Below are 27,600 nucleotides of genomic sequence, written 5' to 3'. Positions count from 1 at the left end.
GTGTAACTAACTCACCTTACTGCACAGCAGAAACTAATACAACAATATAAATCAGCTATCCTCCAATAAAATTTCTAAAAACCACTATCGAGAAAAAGAAAGTAACTGTTTAGATCTATTGATCAAAATCAAGGGACTTGCGTGTAAGCAAATAACATTGTGGATGGATTCATTTCATCCATTAGAGTAAGTGCCGCAAGCTTACATTAACCAACCCGCAACACAGCATAGGTGTTCTGTCTTTTGTTTATAAATTAAGTTCTTGAAATACCAAGAGGAAAACAGCAGATATGGACACCTTTGATTTACATGCTTTGGTATCCTATTTTTGTCCTTCAGAAATTATATATTTGTTTCTAATGCCCAAGCCACAGACATAACCTTTCAATTAAGAAAAAAAAAAAAAAAACCCTGCCCTCAGAAATCAGACAGACTCTAAGACAGGTCACTCATTCACCAAGGAAGTAGAAGGTTATTTCACAAATTGGAAAATGAACTAACAGTGTACCTAATGGAAGGTATCTGGCAACATGTTATAAATGCCTATATTCTTCCAAGTACTAATTCCAACACTGCAAAAAGAAAGCACTTGTGGAGAACTATGGGAAAGCACCAATTTCTTTGCATGCAAAAGCCACACGGGGATTTATGGGGCGATGGAACGTGATTACAGCCTGGAGCGTAGCGAGGGCAGGAGGGTAACAGGATGATAGTCTCTGCCCATGTTAACAAGTGACTTTCATGATGGGACTGATATTTCACTGTTCCTCCGAATTTTTTTACCTGGCATCCCATTGTAGATTCAGAGGAGCAAGAAGAACTATAAATATGCCTCATGGCACTGCCTGATTAGCAGAAGTTAGAGAGGGAAGACACTGAGAAGACTTAGTTCGGAAAGTTATGATGTCACAAAAGCACTGGCTCCCTGGGAAGTGCTGGTAAGTGGTGTCGTTCCCCTGCCATTCTATTCTTGCATTACTGCTGCAGGAACCAAGGTAAGATCATTTACTGAGCACTTACTATGCCCAGACATCCTGCCAAACAGATCAGGGTCAAAATTTGCCTGCTACAATTCAGGTGAACAAAAGAAAACTCTACTCTGCATTTTCTATAATTGATGTCATCCCATTTCCAGTCTCTCTCCCCAACAATAGTAGAAAATCTTGGTGATACAAGAAACATCCATTTTTCTTTTGACTTCTTTAAGCATTATACTGTATTTCAGAGATTTCCCATACTGTGTATTGGCTCCAAAATAACTCTTACTTGACATCATGGCAGAGAGGGTGCTGCCTCTTAGGGTTTTGCAGGATCCTTGGTGACTATGATGGTGTCATGCCTAGACTGTTCACTCACTGGTTTAAGGCCCAGTGGCTTTGTGACTCCACTTTCCTTCAGTCCTTGCCTGTGCTAATTCTTCAGGTCCTGTCTGCAAAGCCCCTGGTCATCCACCTGTGGGGAGGTTACCACCAATACATGTATCCCTCTTCAGCTGAGACCCTTAGAAATTCTTCATTCCCATCAGACTACAGAGATTTCTATCTCATCAATAGCACCCCCATCACACAGGTAAATTGCTCTCCCTGATTCCATTTGGCCTCCTCACAACACACTCCGCACACAGCAGGCAGAGTGATTCTTCTCAAATGTCAAACAGATCAAGTCCTACCACTGCCCCAAACCCTCCATGGCTCTCCACTGAACTGAGATTAAAAATCCACAATTCTTGCCAAGGTATATACGGCTGTGTCATTTGGAAACAGCTCTCCACTGCCTCCCTTGATGAGTAATCTACCAACCTCCTTTGCTCATTCAGCTCTAGCCACACTGGCTTCCTTCTTAATCTTCTAATGAACTGAATATACTTCCAACACAGGGCCTTTGCACAGGCTCTTAGCTATTCAGCCCACTTTGGACATTTCCCTCAAGAACTCACATGTTGATCCCCATTGTCTGGGGTGACCTTCTCTCTACCCCATCTGAAATCGCACCCTGGCTCTGTCTTTTGCATCCTTGGCTTCATTTTTCTTTATGGAACTTCTAGCCACCTGACACCTTATACAGCAATATGCTTGATTAGTTTGTCCCCTTCCCACCAGAATATAAATCAAAAGGAAAAAAAAAAAAGCAAATACCTAAGTTTTTACTAATTATCAACAACCCTTTGTGGTTGATTTCAAGATTGCTATTATTTCCATGGTACAGGTGACAAAATGAAGTTCAGTGAGTTTAAATGATTTGCAGAAGCAAATGATGAAAAGGATTGCTTCTACCCCAAGGAAGAACCAAAGTATACACAACATGCAGTTAGGTAAAGGAGTCAACGTGTAAAGAAGACTGCTAGCAACTTACCCTGTGTCAGAGCACCGGGGCCAGAGATGAGACCTGACCAAGCGCAGTAAGTAGGCCATTGACTGCTCAGAGCTAATTCCGTCCTTCCATACAAACAAACCTCCTAGGGGAGGCCTGTTCATTTTTCAAGTGGTCAAAGGAGCTGCTGGGTTGCAGATAATCAAGAAGCCTGGGGGCAATTAGTTCTAATGTTTTGAAAGTGAGAAAGTGGGAAAGCCTCAGCATTTTAGGATGTCATGCTTGGGAAGTTCTTTATTAGGCCTTGAGATCAGATGTTTCTCACATCAGCCATTTTGACTCCTATGTACAAGGGCTTATGCCTTTAGCCTCACTTCCTCCAGAAATACACTGATCACCTCCAGGACACACAGTGGGTGGGTGGGGAGGCTCCTGGTCAGCAGTCCACTGACTATTGATGACGCATGTCTATTCTTTTTGCTGAGCTTCCAGTCCTTGAGAGCCCAGCTCAAGGCTGACTCCTCTATCTCCCCAAGCACCTGGCAGAGAACAGGTGTTCAATACATCTCTGTTTTCTCAAGTTGGCAGTTCACTTAATCAGGGCAGTCCTTTTTCTAATCTGCCAACTTGGGAGAGTGAAGCTCTCTATAAGGATTACTGGGATCAACAAACGAAATCAAATGGATTTTTTAAAATAACATATGAGATACATTGGTTTTATTTAATTTTAAAAGGTAAAACAAATATGTTGTGATCCTTTTAGGGCGCATGGCCTTATGGCATTTGTCAAGGAACATGGTTTTGGAGAGGGCAAAGTTTCAGTTATTGTTAGAGCTACTCATTCCTTCAGAGAGATGACACTTAGGAAATAAAGAAAATTAAATCTACATTCACCCAAGGAGTAAGTATTCTCATCTGTTCTATCTGATTATCAAAAAAAACCCCAAAAAAGTCATAGTGTAAATTAAATTAATAATATTGCCTTACATTGGGCTTCCTAGGTGGTGTTAGTGGTAAAGAACCTGCCTACCAATGCAGGAGACATTAAGAGACACAGGTTCAATCCCTGGGTTGGGAAGATTCCCCTGGAGGAGGGCCTGGCAACCCACTCCAGTATTCTTGCCTGGAGAATCCCATGGACAGAACAGTCTGGCAGGCAGAAGTCCATAAGATCGCAAAGAGTTGGACATAACTGAGGTGATTTAGCATGCAAGCAGCACACTTTACATTAGTCTAATATCAATACTTAAGAGTTTTTGCTTGTTCTAACCAGATAGTCCTGAAAAGACAGTTTTATTTTCTCTTACTTACTATTAGATAATTTAATATGTGCTAGGTACTTTATTGAATGCTTTATTTGAATGATTTATTTGTTCCTCAAAATCATTCTATAATTTTTTTTTTTTTCATTTTCAAGCTTAACCCACTTGCTCAAGATCACACAGCTAAGAGATGAAGCTGGTAATCAAGCCCATGTATTATAGACATACACATGACCATATTTCCTCCTTGAAATCAACCAAGACGAACCATGAATGCATGCATGTATCCATCCAACATCCATCTATCCAACATCTATCCCTCTACAAGCCCTAACCATGTAGAAAGCCCTGTAGTAGCTGCTGGGGAATACAACAAGGAGAAAACAGGCACAGTTCCATCCTCACAGACCTTGAATCTACAGTAGGATAAATAACGTTAAACAAGTAATCAAACATGCACATAATAACAAACTGCAATCAGTGCCAGGAAAGAAAATTACAGGGCACAGTAAGAATATACAACACCTCAAGACAGAGTAACTGGGGAACTAATGTGGATGGTCAGCTGAGGAAGAGCAGTCAGGGAAGGATCCTTGCAATGAATCTGGGCTGAGAGGGAACAAGGCAGCAAGGTTCATGGGAGCACTGAGGCAAGGATCGTGTATTCAATTAGAGCCACATGTCTATGGAGATGCTGAGGTGGGGGACCTGAGAATGAGGGAAGCAAAACCAGAAATCAGAGGAGACTGGGGAAGGGAGTGAAAAGAAAGGCAGGATGGAGAATTGAAGAGAAAGAGAGAAGCTACTAAAGAAAAACTTTAAACTGCTGGGGCACGGTGGGGTGTAATCGCCTTCATGGTGCAGGTTGGAGAACTGTTAAACAGTTTGAAAAGTGGAGACAATGGCAATGAAGAATACTCTTTCACGGGTGCAACTAAGTTCGTTTTTCAGCACAAAGGATTTGAGTAATGCATGAATAGCTCTAAGCAGAGAGAAAAAGCCCAAGGGTGTCTAAAAATTCTTCCCCAAAACTTCAAAAATGCTTTATTTCCTAACTCAGTAGACATTTTGGGCATAGGTCTTTGTTCATCCTGAAAGATGGTACCATGGAGCTCTGCCCCACTGTGCCAGTGGACGGACTCATCCACATACCCAGAAAGCTGTAGGCACTGCAGTCTCTCCAAAGCAGTTGACTTTACATCCTTATAAAGCAACAATTAGTATTATTTTCTTAAGAGATACATTTAAGCGATGTACTTAACAGATTAACGGAAATGAGGTACATGAAATAAGAAAACATCCGTTAAATTTTGAAGCCCTTTAAGAATTCCAAAAAGGCAATACAAATAACAGATCCAGGAAGCAAAGAGACGCTACTATCTAAGAAATTAAGAACCCGCCAAGGGTAGCTGACTAGAGGAACATTTTTTTTTTTTTATTCCAAGTAAGTTAAGGAGCAAGAAAAATACTGCCTTGTCATACTTCAAACATCTCTCTCAAAAATGTTATTTCCTAAAACCTACAAGAAAATCTTTGCAAGATGCACTAGTCTAAAATTCTTCAGGCACAAGTAAGATTTTCCTCCTTCTTTGAAAATATCTATTACTAAGTTTTCACAATCAGGGGATACTCAAGACAGAAAAATCAGTAAGTAAACCAGTAAAGATAGTGGCACTGCATCCTAAAATAGCCTAGCTGCAACTTTCAAGCAGGTTGAAACATTTATCCTTAGAGACCAATATTTGAAAGATATCCAAAACTCGTATACAAAATCTGAAGGCAACTGTCAATATCCAGGTTCAGGGCACTCTCACAAGCTCATACACCTGCAGGTTTGGTTATTCAACTGGAAAAATCAACAGATTTCCAGACAGTGTGTTGTATAGATTGGAGCATCTGGGCTCCATCACCTTGCATTTTTGCAACACAAAAATAAAGTCCTAAAGTAAAAATCTGTTACAATGTGATTCAGCTACCCTTCTCAGAGGATATAGGCTGAACAATTCATTTGCTAACAGTATCTCTGAAATAGATTTGATCTTAGTCTTTTTTTTTCTTAAAGAGTTTTTGTTTCACACAATGCTGAGTATCAAGATTAAAGAACAAATGACACAGAAAGAAATGATGTTCTTTCACTTAGAATGTCCACCGACAAGTCTTTATTTCTGCCCCTCCTTATTGGAAACCATTCCTAATGTGCCAATTAAATTCCTATTACCTCCAGGAAACTTGCAAAACTGCAGCCTCAAAGACTACTGCCTCCTTCCCTTCTGAAGTCCTGGTTATCAATACAATTTGACTCAAGTGTATATAGTCTGGTGAGATAACTTGAATTAAAAATATACATATCTAATACATAGTAAACAAACAGTGGTTACCAAAAGGGAAGGGAGGAAGGATAAAAGAGAAGTTGGAATGAACAGATACACACTACCATATATAAAATAAACAACAAGGTCATACAACATAGCACAGGGACTGTATTCAATATGAAAGTGAAAGTCGCTCAGTCATGTCCAACTCTTTAGGACCCCATGGACTATAGTCCATGGAGTTCTCCAGGCCAGAATACTGGAGTGGGTAGCCTTTCCCTTCTCCAGTGGATCTTCCCAACCCAGCAATCCTGTAATGGAAAAGAAGCTGAAAAATAATATAAATAGATATATAAAGACATAGCTTTGAATCACCTTACGATACACTAGAAACTAACACAAAATTGTCAATGAACTATAATAAACATCTTTTAATGTGTACACACACATACTACAGTTATAAAGAATGTAAAAATTACATTTTACAATTTTGAAAATATATTAGACATATGTGTGCATATGTATATACACACATGAATGCACACATATATACATACACATATAAAATTACTCAGCAATTACATTATTTTAGGTCCTGATCAAATATTTAATTCATTTCATTGGCACAACAACTCTTAGAAACCATTACATTGTTGGTTTCCCAGAGGAGGAAACCAAGGGAATTAATTTCTTCATCAGTTTTTTTAATCTTTGAGTTATTTACAAATTGAGGACGGCAGCTGTCTTGCCTCATCAAATAAGTTCATGAGACCTTGGAGGGCTGGGATCTGTGTTGTCTATTCCATGTCCTTCAGAAAGTCTAGCACACGGTTTCATTTACAGCATGCACTTGCATATGCCAACATGTTTGGATTTAACGTTGAAAAGACAAGAAAGGTAATGCTTACTTAAAATGTTCCCTCTAAAATGACTGACATTTGAGTTCACTATTGACTTGGAAATAAAATCCAAGACCCACTCACATTCAGCACTAGAATCAAATACCAAATGTATATAAATGGGAGGCATTTCCATGTCTGCCATTCTTTTGGTTATTTCTAGCATGGGCATGAGCAGCGTGGAAATAGTCAGAGATGGGGGCTCCCTCACTGTAGAACAATGATGCTGACACTGGGGTTCAGTGCCATTTCATGAAGGGAGCTGCAAAGGCAGGATGGGGAACAATGCTGAAAAAGCTGAGAAAAAAGAAAGGGAAGGGAAAAAAAAAAAAAAAGACATTCACATCCTTTGGATTAAAAATCTGGCAAAAGGAAAAACAGGAGCCAGTCCAACAATTGATAGAATTTTAAATGCAGTCAACCTAAGCTTCAATATTTATTCCAACAGGAAAATTGAACCTCAAGTCTAAAAATGACTCTCAGCTCCCATTCTCTGCCCAAATACACATACATTTACATTTATGGGTGACTATGTGGTTATATTTAAATTCTCAGCTCTAAAAGCTGCAAGACTGTAAATAGACTCATTTTAGCCATTTTATCAACTTGTATTAGCTTTCCTTCCCTGCCATTCTCCAAGGCAGGCAAAGTTCAGACGTGCAGAAAATGTAAATGATTGCTTTTGATAACAGTGCTGGTAGATTCCAAACCCAGAAATCAGCTCATGCTTATTTCTGAGAGTTTGTTGAGTGATGCCTGGTCATGGCTTTGTGCTAAGGGAATGAATTTCAGCATAAGGAGCCAAAGGAGTGTAGTACATCAAGGCAGAAATGAAGAAAAAATGCCACTATTCTAGCACCATATAGTGCCTCAGACCCAGGAGGGCTTGCATGCTGGATGGAAGCAAGGATCAAGACTGAACACATCTCCCTATGGAGGGACTTACGTGTGGTTAATGACAGTGTCTTTTATGAACTTTAAGACAGAGGAAGTCCAGGTCATTACCAGTGGGTCGATTCTTCCAGGAACACTGATGCACTCTTAGAAAGACATTAGCCCTGACCTGGCTCCTCAAGGCTTGATTTCCGGAGAAGGGGACTCCACTCCCATGTGCCTTACTCCTCAATTCACATTCACAAGTGGTGAGATGGTAATGCATGGCTCAACTATTCATTATCTCCCTAAACTTTCATTACCTTAGTATTTCCTCATGATCTCTGTTCAAATGGGAGAAAGCATATTATAGTTCATTGAGGGAAAAATAGGCAATTTAAAATATTTGGCTGTTAAGTCTCTGCAGTCCACCTCATGACAGGAAAAAATTAGAAAGAAGTCTGACTATATCCCCACCCCAAACCCCACCAGCCCAATCTAGTAAAGTGAATCTCTTAACTGAGGAGGGAAGTTTGATATTAAAAATAAAAGATAGTTAGATGTTACTATGATAATACACTCCTGCCCTGCCTACTCCTCAGGTCCTGAGTATGGAGAGCATAGAATCCAATGTAATTTTAAGGGTCGAGGACAATTGTGGTTCATATTATTTTCAGAATTACAGAAGCAGAATGTTTCAGATCCACCCTCCACCGGTGTTTTGATGTACATATGAATCACTTCCCAGGGATCCAGAGCAACTTGGGGAGACCATAAAGACTTTTCCTCCTCTGAGCAGGTAGGAAACATCTGTTGAGAGAATTAAGTTAGAAATCCAAATATTCCTCAAGGTCAAAATGAAAAAGAAATGGCAACAGCCACCATTTCCTCAGAGACCATGGTAGGACGTGAGCAGGTGATTGTACTCTCAGGAAAATGAATAAGAAAAAAAAAAAAGGAATAGTCAAGTCTAAAAAGGAGTTTGGCCCCTTGCCTGCAAATGGTAACATGGCACATGGAAAGCCCTGTTTATTGCATTTGGCTTATGTTCCCCATGATATTGACTGAGCCCTACATGGCTCCTTGGTCTTTGGCCATTTGATAAAATGCAGAGCTGTGTGCACAACCATCAAGGCATCATTCATCAACATCACACCTCTCCTCACTCCACATGAGGGCTGACTACAGCATAGCCACCATCATAGCCACATCAAAAGGAGCTCCAGCATCTCTGGCCTCCAAGCCTAATGCCATCAGATCACAGACAGTCTACCTCTTGCCTTCAAGACTCAGTGGAATACTGTTCACTGGGTTCAGAATGAAGATTCCCCAATGGTTGCCTAGAGATCCTATTTGATAAAACCCAGAAGGGTAGGCAGAACTTTGACCAGTAAGAGGGAGTCATCTATGTTCAGACTTCCCAGGTGGCTAAGTTGTAAAGAATCTGCCTGCCAGTGCAGGACCCACTCCACTATTCTTGCCTGGATAATCCCATGAACAGAGGAACCTGGCAGGCTACAGTCCAAGGACTCGAAAAGAGTTGGACACAACTGAGTGACTGACCATGCATGCACACCTGTGTTTATTTGTCAAACTGTAGCCAGTTCTGTAATCTACTAATTCTTTTTTTTGCTTATTTCCTTGCATGTCTCACTTTTCTTTTTTCCCTTCATTTGCACCATCCTGAGACTAAACACTAGGCTAATCATTAATCTGTTTTGTTCACACACTCTGTTTCCAAGGAATTCTGGACTAAGGCACTCTAGTACTTTAATTCCAGGGTGGAACAGAAGAGGGGAAAAAATCCCTAATTTGACCTGAAATTAATAACAAATGGCTAAATCTGACTTAATTTAGAAGATTGGACTAGTTTGGGAGGCTATGCAGGTATTATAAACTATTACATCTTTATACTTCCAAATCTGTGGCTTATGAATTAAATAGCTATACTAAGAAAGCACCAAAATTTAAAACTTTATGAAAACCATTTGCCTACAGCTTTGAAACACACAATTGTGATTCAAAATTAAGGGCCATTCAGGACAGAGAAAAGGGCAATAAAGGAAAATTTTCATGTCTATGCTACAAAGATAGAGTTCTCCAACTTTTCTGTATCACACATTCCTGGTTTTACAGTAGAAATGGGAAACACAAACAGTGGCTAAAAGTTAACATAGATGAGTATGGGTTTTGGTGTCAAAGACAGCCAGTCTTAGTATTATTTCTGAAGTTCCCCAGCTTTGTGTCCTTGGGTAATTCCAAGGCTCCAAGTCTCCCAATCCATAAAACAGACCCAAGAGCACACCTCAGAGATTTGCTATGAGGACAAACATACAGTTCCTAGGACTGTGCCTGGAGAAGGGTATGAACTTAATAAACATTTGGTATGATCAGCATCATAGTGTGGTTTAAATGCAATTTGAAGAATTCTTCAATTAACAAAGAGAAAGCACCTTGGTTGACACATAGGTGGATATACACTATAGAATTAGGGACAAAGTATTGAATTGGCCAAAAAGTTTGTTATGGAAAAACCTGAAAGAACTTTTTGGCCAACCCAATATTTATCATTCTCCATCAGTCTTACAAGCTTTTCCCACTCTTCCCTATGGTAAAATAGGGCTTCCCTGGTGGCCCAGATGGTAAAGAATCTGCCTGCAATGCACAAGACCTGGGGCTGATCCCTGGATCAGGAAGATTCCCTGAAGAAGGCAATGGCTATCCACGCCTGTATTCTTGCCTGGAGAATTCTGTGGTCAGAGAAGCCTGGTGGGCTGCAGTCTATGGGACTGCAAGGAGTCAGACACAACTGAGTGACTAATACTGAGGTAAAATAGACAACTGAGTATCTTCAAGACAAAATGGAAACTCCTATATTTGATATGTTTGGGCAATGATTACCTTAGTTAAAAAAAAAAAAAACATTCATAATAGAGATTCAGGAAGAAATATATATTCATAAATGAAAATACACAAACAAATGTTTCACACTAATATCCAAGACAAGGCCCCTGAAGTAAATCCAGTGTACTGTCTTTGCCAATCCATTTTATTGGACATGCCAGTCACATTCATTTGCCTATTATCTATGGCTATTCCTATAAATAAAGAGAAAGTTTATGGTCCACAAAGGCTAAAATATTTACTATTTGGTTCTTTAAAGAAAAAGGTTTGCTGATCTCTGTGAAGAAATTTAGGGTAGAGGCAAGAATAGGAGACAAGCTGGTAGCAAAGAGTTAGAAAATGTTAAATGAGGTAAGCTTAAATGGTAAGACAATATCTGTTAGGTGAGGATGGGTCCAAATATAGAACAGGCACAGAAACTGTAAAGTTAAGTCAAGCTCAACATTAGTAGAAGTCTAAGGGCATAAGTGCTGCTTAAGGCTAAATATTAAAACCAAGAATGTAACAGACAGTCTCTTGTATGAACGGAATGCAATAAAAACTGGATTTAATTTGTTATGGTTGTTGATTTATATGATTATTAAAGAAACATTTTTGTGAATATAAAGAATATTTTCAAATAAATATAATTATGCAATATTTTTACTTTATTACTTCAATAAATGAATTGAAGGAATAAAATATAGGAAGTGGAGCCTTTTTTAAATAGAAAAACTAAAGAAATCAATTATTCAAGAATCTCAAATTAGTATAGATAAGACTGATGTTGGGCCAGATCTTTATCTGCACATTGATACATGTCTCTTAAAGGAACAAATTTCCTTCCATTTTCATGTTATAATTGTTTAAAAATTTAACTTATTTAAGATGATGATATATTTCCTTTTCTGAGATAGTTTTATTCATTAGGTAATTATTGTATCTTATTGTGAAGTACTTGTGAAAAATTTAACTTAAAGACTTAAAATATGTCTCAGCTGATTTAATTCAGTAAATCATACTGACTCAAATATTTACTGAAAACTAATCTGCTCAAGAACTCATTTCTTTGCTAAAAAGCTACAATTTCCTATTGTCTCTATAAATTCAGTCTTTCGTAAGTACTTAATAACGGAAAACATCACATTTTCTGGATAATGAAAAACACTTTACAGTTCTTGACATATTTAACAATACAAGACTGGTTAAAGAAATTAAGGTATTCTTATAAAGCCATTAAAATTATCCTAAAATAGTTAATGACATGGGGCATACGTTAAAAATATATTAAATGAAAATGTTACAACAATGGATTCCCCTTTTGTAAGAAAAACATCCATGTATATATTTAAAAACACACAGTGCTGCTTTCTACAATTGGGAGATTATTAGTGACTTTTATTCTCCCTTAGACACTGTATTTTATAAATTTTACTTTTTTCAATGTTTATTTCATCTGTGGTTAGCATAAGTAATAAATTCTATTAAACATCTCGTTAACAGTCTTAATATAAAAGAAAAAAGTTACTACAACTGAAATATAATGCTTTCTGAAGCAGAAAGTGTGATAGTTTTTATTTTTAATGGGTAGTTGGGAGAAAAAGCATATGATATACACAGTGGTTAGGATTCTAAGATTTTGTAGCTAGATTTTCTTCATTTGCCTGAAACCTATTCTCAAAAAACTGATAATAAAAAATTGATCATCTTTTAAAAATAAAGCTTAAATTGTAATAAACTACTCAATAGATATTCAAAGCACTAAAAATAAGTAAAACTCATATTTTTACTCGGTAGCAAAAACTCATAACTTCTATTTATGATTGTATTATTATGATTAACAACCATAAATTTTTGTATAGATAGCACATGACATTTTGTAAGGGTCTTTGGTTACTGTCTTTGATCTTCAAATAATCTTGTGAAACAGGCAGGACAGATATTCCTATATTTCATTATAGGACACCATTCCTATAATGGTGGAAATGAGGCTTAGAGTGTCTGTCATGTAAGTTAACAAAAGCTGTAGAAAGTGTTTGTTGCTTAGTTGTGTCCAACTCTTTGTAACCCCATGGACTGTAGCCCACCAGGCTCCTCTGTCCATGGAATTCTCCAGGCAAGAATACTGGAGTGGGTTGCCATTCACCTCTCCAGCAGATCTTCCTGACCCAGGAATTGAATCTGGGTATCTTGCACTCATCTTGCATGATAGTAAAGTAATGCTCAAAATTCTCCAAGCCAGGCTTCAGCAATACGTGAACCGTGAACTTCCAGATGTTCAAGCTGGATTCAGAAAAGGCAGAGGAACCAGAGATCAAATGGCCAATATCTGCTGGATCATCGAAAAAGCAAGAGAGTACCAAAAAAACATCTATTTCTGCTTTATCGACCATGCCAAAGCCTTTGACTGTGTGGATCACAATAAACTGTGGAAAATTTTGAAAGAGATTGGAATACCAGACCACTTGAACTGCCTCTTGAGAAACCAGGATGCAGGTCAGGATGCAAAAGTTAGAACTGGACATGGAACAACAGACTGGTTCCAAATAGGAAAAGGAGTACGCCAAGGCTGTATATTGTCACCTTGCTTATTTAACTTATATGCAGAGTACATCATGAGAAACGCTGGGCTGGAAGAAACACAAGCTGGAATCAAGATTGCCGGGAGAAATATCAATAACCTCAGATATGCAGATGACATCATCCTTATGGCAGAAAGTGAAGAACTAAAGAGCCTCTTGATGAAAGTAAAAGAGGAAAGTGAAAAAGTTGGCTTAAAGCGCAATATTCAGAAAACTAAGATCATGGCATCCGCTCCCATCACTTCATGGTAAATAGATGGGGAAACAGTGTCAGACTTTATTTTGGGGGGCTCCAAAATCACTGCAGATGGTGCTTGTAGCCATGAAATTAAGAGACGCTTACTCCTTGGAAGGAAAATTATCACCAACCTAGACAGCATATTAAAAAGCAGAGACATGACTTTGCCAACAAATGTCCATCTAGTCAAGGCTGTGGTTTTTCCAGTGGTCATGTATGGATGTGAGAGTTGGACGGTGAAGAAAGCTGAGCGCCGCAGAATTGATGCTTTTGAACTGTGGTGTTGGAGAAGACTCTTGAGAATCCCTTGGACTGCAGGGAGATCCAACCAGTCCATCTTAAAGGAGATCAGTCCTGGGTGTTCATTGGAAGGACTGATGTTGAAGCTGAAACTCCAATACTTTGGCCACCTGATGCAAAGGGCTGACTCATTGGAAAAGACCCTGATGCTGGGAAAGATTAAGGGCACGAGGAGAAGGGGACAACAGAGGATGAGATGGTTGGATGGCATCACCGACTCAACGGACCCGAGTTTGGGTGGACTCCGGGAGTTGGTGATGGACAGAGAGGCCTGGCATGTTGCTGTTCATGGGGTCACAAAGACTCGGACACGACTGAGCGACTGAACTGAACTGAACTGTCCTGTCTTGCAGTTCGATTCTTTACTGTCTGAGCCACCAGGGAAGCCCAAAGTTGTAGAACTGGGATGGAAACTCCAAATCCCATTCTCTTCCAAACACAGCATTCTGCTTCTTGAAAGCATGATGAGAACTGTTCCACCTTGAACAATGGTTAAAGGAAAAATCTTATTGCTCACATCCAGGTATTTAAGACAGATGATGTGAAATTCAATGATAGCCATTACAGTAGAGATTGCCATTTGCAGTCAGAGCTAGAAGATCTCACTTCTAGTCCTTTCCATCACTCTAGTATGCTGTGTGATTTTTGGAGACCCCAAGTCTAGATTTGTGAGATCCCTTCCAGCTTCTTGACTCTGTCTGCTGAACAGTTCACATGAGAAAATAGATGATAATGAAGTCCTTCCATCTGTCCTTTCAGAATGACTCTTGCCTTATCTATGATTCCTAGTGCCCTGGAAACTGAGCTGAATGGATTTTTACCAATGGGCTCCTTGATCTTCAACACTTTTGGTTGGGTTTGGTCAATATGAGGCATTAGCAGGAGATCATGGAGCAGAAGGAGAGTGGGGTTAGGTTACCTCTGGCTTCTATAAGGGAACAAAATTTGCCACCCCAAAGTGTCTCTTTGGCAAGTAGACTATTGCAAGCTGAAAACCATCAAGGCTCAAAAGACAAAGGAGGATATTCTGACATTACCCCTAATTGCATAAAAGAATTTGGAGAACCTGTTCCACAATAGAGCTGTCACTAGGTATATCCGCAAAGAATCTGGGATAGGTGTGCTAAGGGAAACTCTACAAAGCCTAGAGATAAGAGTCTACTCTGTATCCCATTATCTCAGTGTGGCTCAGCAAACCATTTGCTTACCAAGCCTTGGCTTTCCATCTTCCTGTGAAGGCCTTCCTGCCTTTGAAGTCCCAAACCACTACCCTACAGCATCCTCCTCTGTTTTTAGTTGAAGATGATAGTTAAGGTGAGGGCTCTAGTCATGTTGGCCAGTCACTCTTGTTATCTGGGTTTCTACCATGTATACATGTTATTGAAATCTGGTTTAATTTTCTTCTGTTACTCTGTCTCATGTCTAGTTAATTCTTAAGATAGCCAGAAGAATCTATTTGTGGAGAGGAGAGGTTCTTCCTCCCTGACACTCTCTCCTCTGACTCCTTTAAGAGTAGAAGTGGTTATAGCTCCCTACTGTGGCTGGGGCCAGAGTACAGTGCTATTCAGTTTCTCTAAACTCTCCTACATTCGCAGTTTAAGTATGCCATCTGTGTCCTAATTCTTTAGATGGAAAAATAAGGGGAATTTATTTCTCTGGCCAATCTAACTTCATGGAAAAAAGTCACTTTCCCATATGATGGATGCCAAACAGTGTCTAAGATTGGTGGGAACTCATAGGTTAACTTCAAAGGCAGCTTCTCAGACCATCCAATGAAATTCAACACCTTTGTTCTATAGATATAGAAATGGTTGACCAGAGCTTGCCTCAGCAAAGATCACTGGCTTGGGTTTTCCTGGTAGTCTAGTGGTTAATAATTTGCCTTGAAACGCAAGGATACCAGTTCGATCCCTGGTCCAGGAAGATCCCACATGCCATGGAACAACTAAGCCCATGTTTCACAACTACGGAGCCCAAGAACCCTAGAACCAATGCTGTACAACAAGAGAAGACATCAAAATGAGAAGCCCCAAATCACAACTAGAGAGTAACCCCAGCTCACTGCAACTAGAGAAACCTCACATGCAGCAACAAAGACCCACTGCAGTCAAAAAAATTAAAATTAAAATAAATAAAATTAAAAAGAAGATCACTGGCTTTAGTGTCTAAACTGCTAGCACCCAGTTGTCCTTTTCCATCAATAGAAACTTAAGGCTAAAATGGGAGAAACCTCAGAAGTTCCATAAACAATGAAGCAACCAAAGAGAAATGCCTACCTGCAACATTCATAAAATTCAAGAATTCATGAATCTTCACAATAATAAGTTTATATTCACAATAATGGCAAGATTTTTTGTTTGCTGGTAAAACTAATATCCTAATATAGAAATACTAAATATACAGGTTCCTTTTTCCTTTGGGTCATCAATATTAATATTATGTACTTCTTGACGACTGTTTCGGGTGATTCACATTATTTTGAAATTTGAATATAACTGCAGAATTTAATATTTTGGTATCACATTATTTCAAAGTCCTCCAATTCCAGGGCTCAAAAACTGTATTGGACCCTATTTCCTATCAAACAATAGGTTATATAACCAAAGGACCAAAAGCACTTAACTATTATAATGCTGCTGCTGCTGAGTTGCTTCAGTTATGTTCGACTCTGTGTGACCCTATGGACTGTAGCCTGTCAGGCTCCTCTGTCCATAGGATTCTCCAGGCAAGAATACTGGAGTGGGTTGCCATTTCCTATTATACTAGAGTTCCTTTCAGTTCAGTTCAGTTCAGTTGCTCAGTCGTGTCCGACTCTTTGCGACCCCATGAATTGCAGCACGCCAGGCCTCTCTGTCCATTACCAACTCCCGGAGTCTACCCAAACCTATCTCCATCGAGTCAGTGATGCCATCCATCCATCTCATCCTCTGTCGTCCCCTTCTCCTCCTGCCCCCAATCCTTCCCAGCATTAGGGTCTTTTCCAATGAGTCAACTCTTCGCATCAGGTGGCCAAAGGATTGGAGTTTCAGCTTCAACATCAGACCTTCCAATCAACACCCAGGATTGATCTCCTTTAGGATGGACTGCTTGGATCTCCCTGCAGTCCAAGGGATTCTCAAGAGTCTTCTCCAACACCACAGTTCAAAAGCATCAATTCTGCGGCACTCAGCTTTCTTCATCGTCCTACTCTCACATTCATACATGACCACTGGAAAAACCATAGCCTTGACTAGACGGACCTTTCTTGGCAAAGTAATGTCTCTGCTTTTAAATATGCTATCTAGGTTGGCCATAACCTTCCTTCCAAGGAGTAAGCGTCTTTTAATTTCATGGCTGCAATCACCATCAGCAGTGATTTTGGAGCCCAAAAAATAAAGTCTGACACTGTTTCCACTGTTTCCCCATCTATTTCCCATGAAGTAATGGGACCAGATGCCACGATCTTAGTTTTCTGAACGTTGAGCTTTAAGCCAACTTTTTCACTCTCCTCTAAAAAGTTTCATTTTCAAAAACCTTTGTGTGGCAGCACACATTATCAAAGTAATAAATATGTGGGTGAAACAAAGCGACAGAACAATGTTTTCCTCACACAATGAAGAAAAGTTGCCCAGAATGAAGAAATCTCTTGTTTATGTACTGCAGGAGACAGTTTGCATTTCTGACTGTATACTTAGTGGCACAATGTTTGTCCCCTTACTAAACTTCATTCCAGTTTTTGTAGTGTCCACGGCCAAATTGAAGTGAGGGAATACTGATGGATAGAGGTTCTGAGCAAGTGAGATTAAAGATCTTTTTAAAGGATGTTGATGGAGAGTCATTCATGAGACCCATGTAAAAAGCTGAGGGGTCAGCTATGGAGCTCAACACCTGGCTTTGCTTATTCTTAACTACACTTTTCAGGGAAGATTTTCTAATCCAAGTCTTGATTTTCTCAAGTGTAAAATGTTGAAAAGAATACTCATACCTCATTGCATATGACCATTAAATGAGATATAATATGTAAGAGCATTTACTGTAGTTCTAGTATACAAAAGGGATGCAATAAATCCTATTTATTATTTAATTACTTTTATTATGTTGACAGCTATTCATTCTCAACCATAGAAGACATTAGAGATCTCAGTGACTTGAGTGAAATATCTTATCAAAAGACTGCTTTTCAATACATTTGGTATATTTCATTATTCTAGCCTTAGAGAGGAATCCTGGGAATGATGCTCACATAATAACTTAGAATCTCAAACACAATAAATCTTTGAGCAGGCTGTAACTAAAATTTGGCAAGCATCAGGGATCCATGACGATGAACCATTTCTATACAATGAATAAAAATTTCTACTCTTTGAATTTGTCTTAGAAGGCAAAAGTAAACAATCCTGCCTTACAATCAAATATTACAGAGTACTGTGAATATCCAGAGTTCCAGGTCTCCCGCATTGCAGGTGGATTCTTTACCAGCCGAGCCACAAGGGAAGCCCAAGAATACTAGAGTGGGTAGCCTATCCCTTCCCCAGCGGATCTTCCTGACCCAGGAATCAAACCGGGATCTCCTACATTGCAGGCATATGCTTTACCAACTGAGCTATCAGGGAAGCCCACAGTTCTATTATTCTATTCTAGCCCACAGTTCTATTCTATATTAGAATTCATTTGTGATGCAGGTCAACAGAAAAAAAAAAAATTCAACCTAAAAGTTGATAGGTTTTACACAGTGGACTTCAAAACTGAGGACTTAAGTCTGAGACCCAGCATCTCAGATAACACTGAGAGACTGAAAGAGGCAGGTGGGGGAGCCAGGATATATAGGAGTTTTTGCAACAAAGACCAGGTAGTCAGACCATCAAAAGATTACCGTTAATTAAAGAAAATCAGACATCTGAGATTAAGGAATTTAGTGCCTTTCTATGCTGGGAAAGATTGAAGGCAGGAGGAGCAGGGGGTGACAGAGGATGAGACAGTTGGATGGCATCACTAACTCAGTGGACATGAGTTTGAGCAAATTCTGGGAGATAGAAAAGGACAGGGAAGCCTGGCGTTATGTAGTCCATGGGGTCGCAAAGAGTTGGACACGACTGAGCAACTGAATGACAACAATAAATGTATTGGAAGATGCAAGAGCCTTTCAGGACTCACTGGAATCATTCCTTTGATGTGTACCTCTGCTATCTGGGGCCAGGATCCTGGGCTTCTCACTCTGAATCTCCTCAGGGTGTACCATCAGGGTGGCTGCAGTGTCTGACGATTCAAGGGTGGGCATTAAGTTTCCATCTTGAGTTCCCTCAGGGTTCATCAATCGGTGGGGGAGGGAGGATTGGTGAAGGTGGCTGTAGTGGCTGATGGCTGCAACAACCTTTATTTACTGATATGGCAGCCAGCATTTTTAGTTCACACCCAGTAGGGTGTGAAGTCACAGACAGAAGTCAGTGATTGACAACTACCTCTCTGCAGAGAAATTGTCTTGGAGTAATTCAGAGATATGAAAAATGCACATGCCTAGTCCCCACCTCTGGAATTTAATTCAGTAGGCCTGGGGTGAACTGCACAGCTGGGTTTTAATGCTCTTTGTGGTATTACGCACAGTCAGACTTGGGAATTACTGGAAAATGAACTAGAAGTTAGAAAGACTTGGTTCTACTCTGGCTAACTTTACAGAGCACCCTGTGCAACTTCTCTTTCCTCTCCAGGCCCCACTTCACACATTTTCAATACAAAGGACTTACATTACTAGTACCTTTATGATCTCTTCTGGAGTGTTCCATTTTACTTGGGATGCTAAAAGTAGGTGTGATAGGGACAGAGTAAAGGGACAAAAATGGGACTTCCCAGGTGGATCAGTGGTAAAGAATATGCCTGCTGATACAGGAGATGCAGGTTTCATCCCCAGGTCAGGGAGATGCCCTGGAGGAGGAAATGGCAACCCACTCCAGTATTCTTGCCTGGAGAATCCCATGGACAGAGGACCTGATGGGCTACAGCTCACAGGGTCACAGGGAGTTGGAGACGATGACTGAGTACATACAACAAGGAACAAAACAGGTGATTAAGGAGTATTTCCACTAGGGGATTATAAGTAGAAAAAGTATGAGACACCACTGTGAGTTACTCAAGAAAGCAGGTTTGCTTAACCACTAGACTTGCTTAGCAACAAAACCATGCAACAGAAGCAAAAGACATGCCCCAAAACAATGAAACAGTGGTGGCATGGGACCCACATTTTGCCCAGTGAGCTACGTTAATGATCCCTAAGACACAGAAAAAACAATAATTTGTGGACCTAGCTTGACCATGCAGGGAGAAGAAAACTCCCCTGCTCAACCTGGTAGAGAAGCTGATGATGGAAGCATGTCTACTCAAGAAAAAGCAGTTATTCTCCCCCTCCCCACATTTCCTTTGACTCTAAAACTTTAGCCCAGGGAGTTCTTCAGCTGTGGTACCCCCTTGCCAGCAGAGTTGTAAGGCTCACAAGCATCCTATTCTAATAAATCACTTCTTATCTATCACTTTGTTTTTTGTTGAATTCTTTCTGCGCTGAGACATAAAGGACTATGGTACCAGATTTCTTTGGAGCCCCTGAAATGACATTAATCAGTTTCACATAGAAACAGCTAGAAAGAGGAAATACCCTGGTAGATGCATAAAAAGGTCAAAGCACACCTGGTAGAATTTTGGCAAATCAACTGAATTTTTGATAACTCCTTGGAAGGCTTTCCCACCCATGAAGCAAAAAAGCATTATCCACAACCTTCTGTTTCCTCTTATCTTAGAGAAGGGCTGTCTCTGCAGCAAGGCTGCCACTCTCCTCATGCTGAAGTGTTCATCAAGTAAACGTTAATGAGAAACTGAGCCTTGGCAGGAAGCCTGCTGCCACCTCAACTTTCCTGGTGACTGGCAAGACAGTGTGAGTCAGTCTACATAGAGGGAGGAGAGCCACTTAGTGGCCTGTTGACAATGACACAGAGCAGCCAGGAAGCTGATGGACCAAAAGTTGAGGAAATTATGCAGGAGCAAAACCCCTGTGCTTTTGGTTCTAGGCCTTGCTCACAAAATTTCCTGGTTTATCCTGCTTTTCATTTGTCAGGTTTTGTTTCTTTCTTCCCCACTGAAAATAAACATTGTGACCTGGAGGCCCAAAGCTGGAACTAGATTAACAATACCATTTGTTTGGCCTCTGCAGAGTTTTTATATCACTTAAGTCAACATTGGAAAACTGAATTATTTTACATAAAAATCCAATTTTCCAGATTCTCCAGAACAAAGGTCTAGAAAAAGGGGCCACGCACCATCTTTTAGAGCTGAATTATTAGCTGCCCATCTCTAGGGAACATGTGTACTCCAGGCCACTCCTGACTATCACTCCCTACATGGACACTGAGGTTTAATGCCTATGGTCATTTACTAGTTTGCTCCTGATATGGTAATATGTTTTTAAATAGTAAAGAAATACTTTGGTAGTTAACATTTCTAACCAAAGCAGAAGCATGGCGTGAGGGGTGCCTGGCCTCAAAGAGCAGTGTGCTTCAGAAAAATCAGATGATGTAGATTTTCCTACATGCTTAAAATGCAAGTGTGACCTCTGCTTCTCTTAGTAGCACTCCCTGCCTTGTCCCAGTGGACAGTTGCTGTGCAGCCCCTGAACTACATCCAGAGCTTGTGGAGAAATGAGGAAACAATGTAAGAAGGGGCATATTAGAGCACAGTGCTGTTCAGCCCTTGACAGTAAGATCCCTTTAAAAAGAAAAAGAGATTGCTGAAGAAAACAGCAATCTGATTATCTGATTATCTGCTGAGAAGTAGCTGTGGTGAGTGCTTAAGTGCAAAGTTTTAGAGTCAGGTGGCTTTAGTTATGTAAAAATGATGGTTACTTCACCCTTCTGCCTCTGTGTTTCACAATGGAGATAATTAGCAATTCTTACCTCTGAGGGTTCTTATCATGCTTGAATAAAATATCTACTCAAATAAAGCACTAAATGCAGTATATGGCACATAGTAAATGTTCAGTAAAGGTTATTAATATTGCAATTATTGATTGATAAAATACATAATGACACAAAGCTAGTAGGCGTACATTATCATTTTGAATGAATTTATTTTCTATTATCACAGTGGCATCTGCATGCATATGAAAAATAACATTATATATATTTGTCACACATTATTTATTTAGTCCACCGACAGTACTTGGTGCTTAGGGAGTTCTAGCTGCTTCCTCACTGCCTCCAAGGGTTCTCAGGTCTAAGGTGAAGAGGGAGAGATGTGAGAGGAAAGGTCACTATCACAATCCAAGATAGAGTTTTATTTTTATTTCAGCTCCTTAGCTAGCTGCAATCATCCCTGGGAGGCAAGAAATTGGGGGTGGAGGTGGGAGAGGGACAATGAAGGAAAAGGGAAAGAAAGAAAGAATCCTTGGGCAGGTCACAGAACAGGTTTGAGCCTGGCAAGTGAGGATCTCAGATTAAATCAGTGGTTTTCAATTAGTTCTTCAAGGAGCCCTGTAGTTTCAGGGAAGCCCCCCAGGGACCACTCAGGGATAGGGACCAAGAAGCGGACAGAGTAGGGAGCTTCAGAACCAGCCTTATTTTAGACAACAGCACAGCTTTTATGGAATTTTCTCATATTATTTCACGTGTAAAAAGTATTTACCAGCTTTCAAAGTGCTTTCCAAGAACCAGCTGTGCTAGGTCATCTTAAAAGCGGTGGTTTTCAAACTTGGCCACACACTGGAATTGCTCCGAGGAAGTATAAAAATACTGATGCAGGGGACTTAGCCCAGATTTAAATGGCCTTGGGTGCAGCCTGGACATCCTTTGGATGTACAAATGCCTCTCCTTTGATTTGGCCTTGAATATGTTAGCCAAGACAAGGTCAAAGTCACCCACAGGTCTACCCTCAGTCTATTCAACAAAAGAGCATATGAAGTATAAGCAAGTAAAAAATTCAATCCCACAAGGAGCAGTATTTCAGGAAAATTCAGATTCTTAAAGAATGCCAGTGATGTTTGTTTATTTTCTTAAAGCTTTGATTTCTAATTACTTCCCTTCATGAAGATAGTAATAAATATGTAAATACAGTTTGAAAAGAGTTATATATACCAATGTCCACATTAAAAAAAAAAAAAAAAATGCCATTACGTCCTAGATTCCCATGAAGAGTCAATAAGGGAACTGAATGAAGTCTTGCTTTTGGCAGAAAGAAAAAAATTCATTTTTGATTCACTTCACCATAACAGCTCCTTTCCAAGGTTATTTATGTAAGACTTTGCGGCAAGTGTGAAACATTTCAATTCACAGAACGAATAGAAAGTTGTGGTCTGGCCAGGCTTCCAAACAATGTTTGAAACATTTGAAGAGGACAACCTAGCAGATTGTCTGGGGAAAATGAACTGATAGGAATACATGTTGACCTACGTTTACACCACGTGAGGCTTAACATGTTTGAAAAGTGGAGATTATATCAATTTCCTTCCCCTACATTTGCTCATCAAATCCCACCTAGATCACTATATAACTATCTCAAAGAGAAAGATAGCTTCGAACGTATTTTTGGTGAACAGTAAAACAGAAGGAGGGCCATAACATTTCTAATTTTGAAAAGCACATATATTAACTGAGCAAAAGGTATTTTGACTGCATTTTCTTCAACAAGGCGTATCCACACAAGCCACAATTTAAGGCAGTGCCTTCCAACAGAAATACCCTAGTGAGAGATACCGATTTAAAATTTTTAAGCAGTCACAAGAAAATGTAAAAAGAAAATGTGAAACTCATATTAATAATGTGTTTTAACCTCCAAATTATTGCCATTTCAACATGTAATACATATTTCATGTATTAGAAATAGGTGAATTGCACAGTGTGTGAATTATCTCAATAAATCTATTAAAATTATTAGAGATATTTTACATTTCTTTTTTAACAAAGGCTTAAATCTTATGTGTATTTTCCACTCACAGTGCATCTCAGTTTGGACTTCTCACATACACTTCAAGTGCTGGATGGCCCACGTGGGCAATGGCTCTTGTTCTGATATGTGACTGAAATGATTCACATGCACAATGACTCATGCAAAGGAACTAGCACATGCAATGAGGCTAGTCCTCTTTAGCTCACCTCTCCATCCCTTGATGTTCTCAGCAAACTATATCTGAAACTGTCAGGGCTTTAGCCCTTCATCTTCTGAGTCACTCATTGGTGGGAAGAGAAAAAAGCAAGGAAGAATTTCTTCTATCTATTCTTCAACCTCTCTCTGTCTCTCCTTCTTTCCATTTATCACCTGTCCCCATTGGCTGCCCTTTATGTACCCAGATTTATATTACTGTATAACTGAACTGTTTATGTTCTTCTCTGTCCTTAGTTTAAATGCAGAGTAATGACATGTTCAGTATTTTTCTTTCCACAATATGTTTACCTATTGAAACCACTATATTTTTCTATTCCAGTTAAGAGCCCTTGAGATACTAAACATTTCAACCACTAGGGCTACATGAAATTAGACTATGTATTAGAGTTTATGAGAGTGCTTCCAGATCTTCATTGTCATGAAGAAAATTTAAAGATCAGTGAGAGTCTTTCAGGACAATAGAGGACAGCTGATGACCCATCATTCAAAAAGCAAAACAAGTTCATTATGAAAATAAGCAAAATTACTGCATGCAACTGCCTTCTCTCTCAAAATCAGGGATTTTAACAGACTCTTAACAGAGAAAACACCAGTCCAAAGACCACCATGAGGAAGGCACAGTCTCTCCCCTTATGAAATCTAATATCCTCACAGTATTTCATGTTTGCCACAAGCACTGTTAATTCAATGCCAAATCAATGCCTATTTATTCAGGTCTGAACTACCTCCGTGCATGACACTGTACCAGGTACTGATGAGAAACTATCAAACAAGACAAAAATTATCCTATCAATTAAGGGAAATTATAGCCCAGTGAGATATTATGAGTATAATCTAGTGTATGATGATTATGACATAGAGGGTCAGGGCACGTTGTCTACGTATGAAAGGGATAAATTAGCCCGGCAGAAGAGGTTAACAAAGGTTTCTTACTGCAAAGTGGGGCCTTGAAAGATGTATAAAAGCTCCTCAAATGAAGACCAAGGACATGGGCAGCAGGGTGGAGAAACATCCGTAGGGTGGGCTGGCATTGGCAAAGTCTAGAGTTGCCAGTTTAGAGAAAACGAAAGGAGACACAGAAAGAGGGGACAGAAAGAATGAGGTAAAGTGTGGTGACAGGGGAGTAGCCCTGAAGACTAGAAAGAGCCTCATAAACTAAAGCCTTGCCCTTTTTAACTCTAACAGGAAGTGCAGTGTTAAGACAGAGGAAAGATGTGATTTGGTATGCATTTTTAAAAAGATCTGTCTAGCTGCAGAGTGGAGAACAGACAAGAAAACAGGGATAATTACTGGGAGGCCAATTAGGAAGCTAAAAAGGTCTTTGTTCTCAAGGGCTAGTCTTGGGTGGTCAGCTGGCTCCCAAGTGAATGGCACCTGCCAATACATCTCATTTAGTCCACAGGCCATGCTGATAATTAAGCAACTGCATATAGAAATCTGCATTTCCAGCACCTCATGAAAGACAGCCTTGGACACTACAGGCTCACTTAAGTATCCAAAACAACCAGCTGGAGCTGAGTAGTGCTAGCCTCTTCCAGGAGAGCCTGGGCCCTCCCACTCCTCAAGAGCCCCAGCTAGCCACATCACCTTATTTTTGGCCTCTTCTCCAAGCCCCTTTAGAATCTGTAGTATTTGACCTCCACTGGAGAGCCATCTAGTCATCAAACCCAACATGAGGAAGAGTTAAAGGGCCTGTGCTCCAAGATGAAACTGGTGAGCAGGTCATCCCCTGGGCTGGGAAGGGAGAGTCAAGAAACCATGCCTACCTCTGACGTCCCAAGATAAGCTGAAAAGCTTGATTGCAGGATGATGCAAAAAGCAGCTGTACAGTACCATCCAAAACATAATTCATTGTGTTTATCAGAATATATGCTAAGTTTAACTCAAAAGACCATGGTTCAGTTATATCAACAGGAGTCAATTTAATCTACTTCAAACAAAGACCCTTAGTTGGTGGGGGGGAGGGTGGGATGGGGAAGGGACAACATATACCAGTAAGACATATAAATAAATAATGCTCAACAGCTGCTAGGAGTATTCAACTTCTTCTCTTGATTGGACAGAAGTTTTTGAGAGTCTTGAGGCTAGCTAGACACTCTAAGTATTCTTTTAGACAAGACAAGTCAAAAGTCATTCCTGTTTCCAAGTACAATGTTTTCACAGGTTTTGTTTGGAAGAGGGGCCATTTCTAACAGCAGGGGAAAAAAAAATACAATTATGGGTTTTAAGAAAGTGAAAGTGGCACTAGTCCTTAGCACCAAGTATGAAATAAACAAGACAACATTTTCTCCCTGAAGCTTTCCCTTTTGTTTCACTCAAGAGTTTATTTGGTATTAAGACATAAAGGTTTACAAAGATCCAAGAATGAGGTGGGGCTACAATAAGTCATTTAACCTAGCAGTACTTCTGTGTGAATTCTACTTCCTTTAACATTTGAATGTAACTACAGTAAAAGACAGAATTTCTCCTGGCTGTTGACAGGGACAACTTGCAAATTGCCACATCAACAGATTCTGTAGATTTTCTAGCTACTCATTTACTCATCTTCTCTCTTCTGTGTTCTTATTTCTGATTTTTTTTTCATTGTATTATAAAGATCAGTTCAGCTCACCTCAGTTGCTCAGTGCTGTCTGAATCTGCAACCCAATGACTGCAGCACGCCAGGCTTCCCTGTCCATCACCAACTCTCAGAGCTGACTCAAACTCATGTCCATTGCATCGGTGATGCAATACAACCATCTCATCTTCTGTCGTCCCCTTATCCTCCTGCCTTCAATCTTTCCCAGCATCAGGGTCTTTTCCAATGAGTCAATTCTTCAAATCAGGTGGCCAAAGTGCTGGTGTTTCAGCGTCAACATCAGTCCTTCCAATGAACACCCAGGACTGTAATGGCTGGATCTCCTTGCAGTCCAAGTGTTGGGAGCCGTTCTGGAACTACTGCTGGATAACAAAGTCAGGGCACCACTTAAGAGGAAGCTGCAAAGTGGTTTCTCTCCTGCATTGGAACCTTCCTTCCTTCCTGTTTCTATGCTTGTGTTGTGGCTAACTCTGTTTCATTCTTTGATGGCTGGAGTTGTAGGGGCTTCCATGATGAGGTCATGAGAGTCCAGGAAAAAGAAAAATGATCCCTTGCCCCAGAGAAACATTCCAAAAATGATTAAACCTACTGAGGCCCCTGGCTGGTGGGTCCCTAACACTCAGCCAGGGAATAAGGCCATGATCATTTGGAAAACAAGCCCTAAGCCTATTGTGACCTGGGCTCATGAGGAGATTGTTATTGATGACTGGAAAACTTGGATCACGTATCAGGGAAAGTTACAGAAACTAAGCCAATTGCCTTTTCTCATAAAGACTGGGATGCTAGAGATGTTTGTGCCCCTTAGAATCTAAGCGTAAATGGAAAGAAATATGTGAATTGTATTGTAAATGATTTCTAGGTAAACTGCAAAAGACTTGTCCCTCTCAGAAATAGCCTTGTGTTATGTGGATAGATGGTAAACAAACCACCTCTGACAATGGCTGTACTATGAGAAACTTTTGCTCTTAGACACCACTATAGTACTTATTCACCGAAGCAAGACGCTGTATTCGCTGTAGTAGCAGGCTTTACAGAATAAGTAGATGGAATGATATGATTCATAGACTATGTTTTAGTAAAATAAAAATAGGTTTCGAGGTAAACATGTAACCAAAATGTGACAAAGGACTAGGAAAAAACTTCTAACACATCTTAGAATCAGGGGATGTTGATCTGAACGGAAATGTATTTAAGAATCATTACGTAGAAGAACATGTGCTATATAAATAGAGACTAAAGCAATAAAG

At 39.9% G+C, this 27,600-nt stretch overlaps 1 protein-coding gene and 1 long non-coding RNA gene across 10 annotated transcripts in view; one reads left to right on the top strand and one right to left on the bottom strand.

Moving 5' to 3' along the window:
- LOC145510507 (uncharacterized) overlaps positions 1-27,600 on the bottom strand; it is a 546,282-nt gene that overhangs the window by 110,092 nt on the left and 408,590 nt on the right. The window contains exon 4 of one of the 7 annotated variants that reach the window (XM_081501901.1): positions 21,801-21,891. The exons of the other annotated variants lie outside the window; for them this stretch is intronic. Within the exon in view, the coding sequence (XP_081358027.1) occupies positions 21,867-21,891 (25 nt within the window). The 3' untranslated portion in view covers positions 21,801-21,866. Of the gene's footprint in view, positions 1-21,800; positions 21,892-27,600 lie in introns of those variants that run through there. 7 annotated transcript variants of the gene reach the window in all.
- On the top strand, positions 938-12,983 carry LOC145510512 (uncharacterized). Of its 3 annotated transcripts, none has more exons than XR_014057075.1 (5): positions 938-995; positions 2,206-2,398; positions 3,074-3,211; positions 8,334-8,455; positions 12,782-12,983. It is a non-coding gene; the product is annotated as an uncharacterized LOC145510512 (long non-coding RNA). The 3 variants fall into 3 exon arrangements; XR_014057076.1 differs by lacking the exon at positions 12,782-12,983 and adding an exon at positions 10,277-10,782; XR_014057074.1 differs by lacking the exons at positions 938-995; positions 8,334-8,455; positions 12,782-12,983 and adding exons at positions 1,397-1,569; positions 3,728-5,809.

Source organism: Giraffa tippelskirchi, chromosome 6 (assembly GCF_054371585.1).
Source record: "Giraffa tippelskirchi isolate mGirTip1 chromosome 6, T2T-mGirTip1v1.2.pri, whole genome shotgun sequence".
In the NCBI taxonomy this organism is placed as follows: Eukaryota; Metazoa; Chordata; class Mammalia; order Artiodactyla; family Giraffidae; genus Giraffa; species Giraffa tippelskirchi.
Note: the sequence above shows the minus strand (reverse complement) of the source record. Positions and strands in the feature narration are given on the sequence as shown.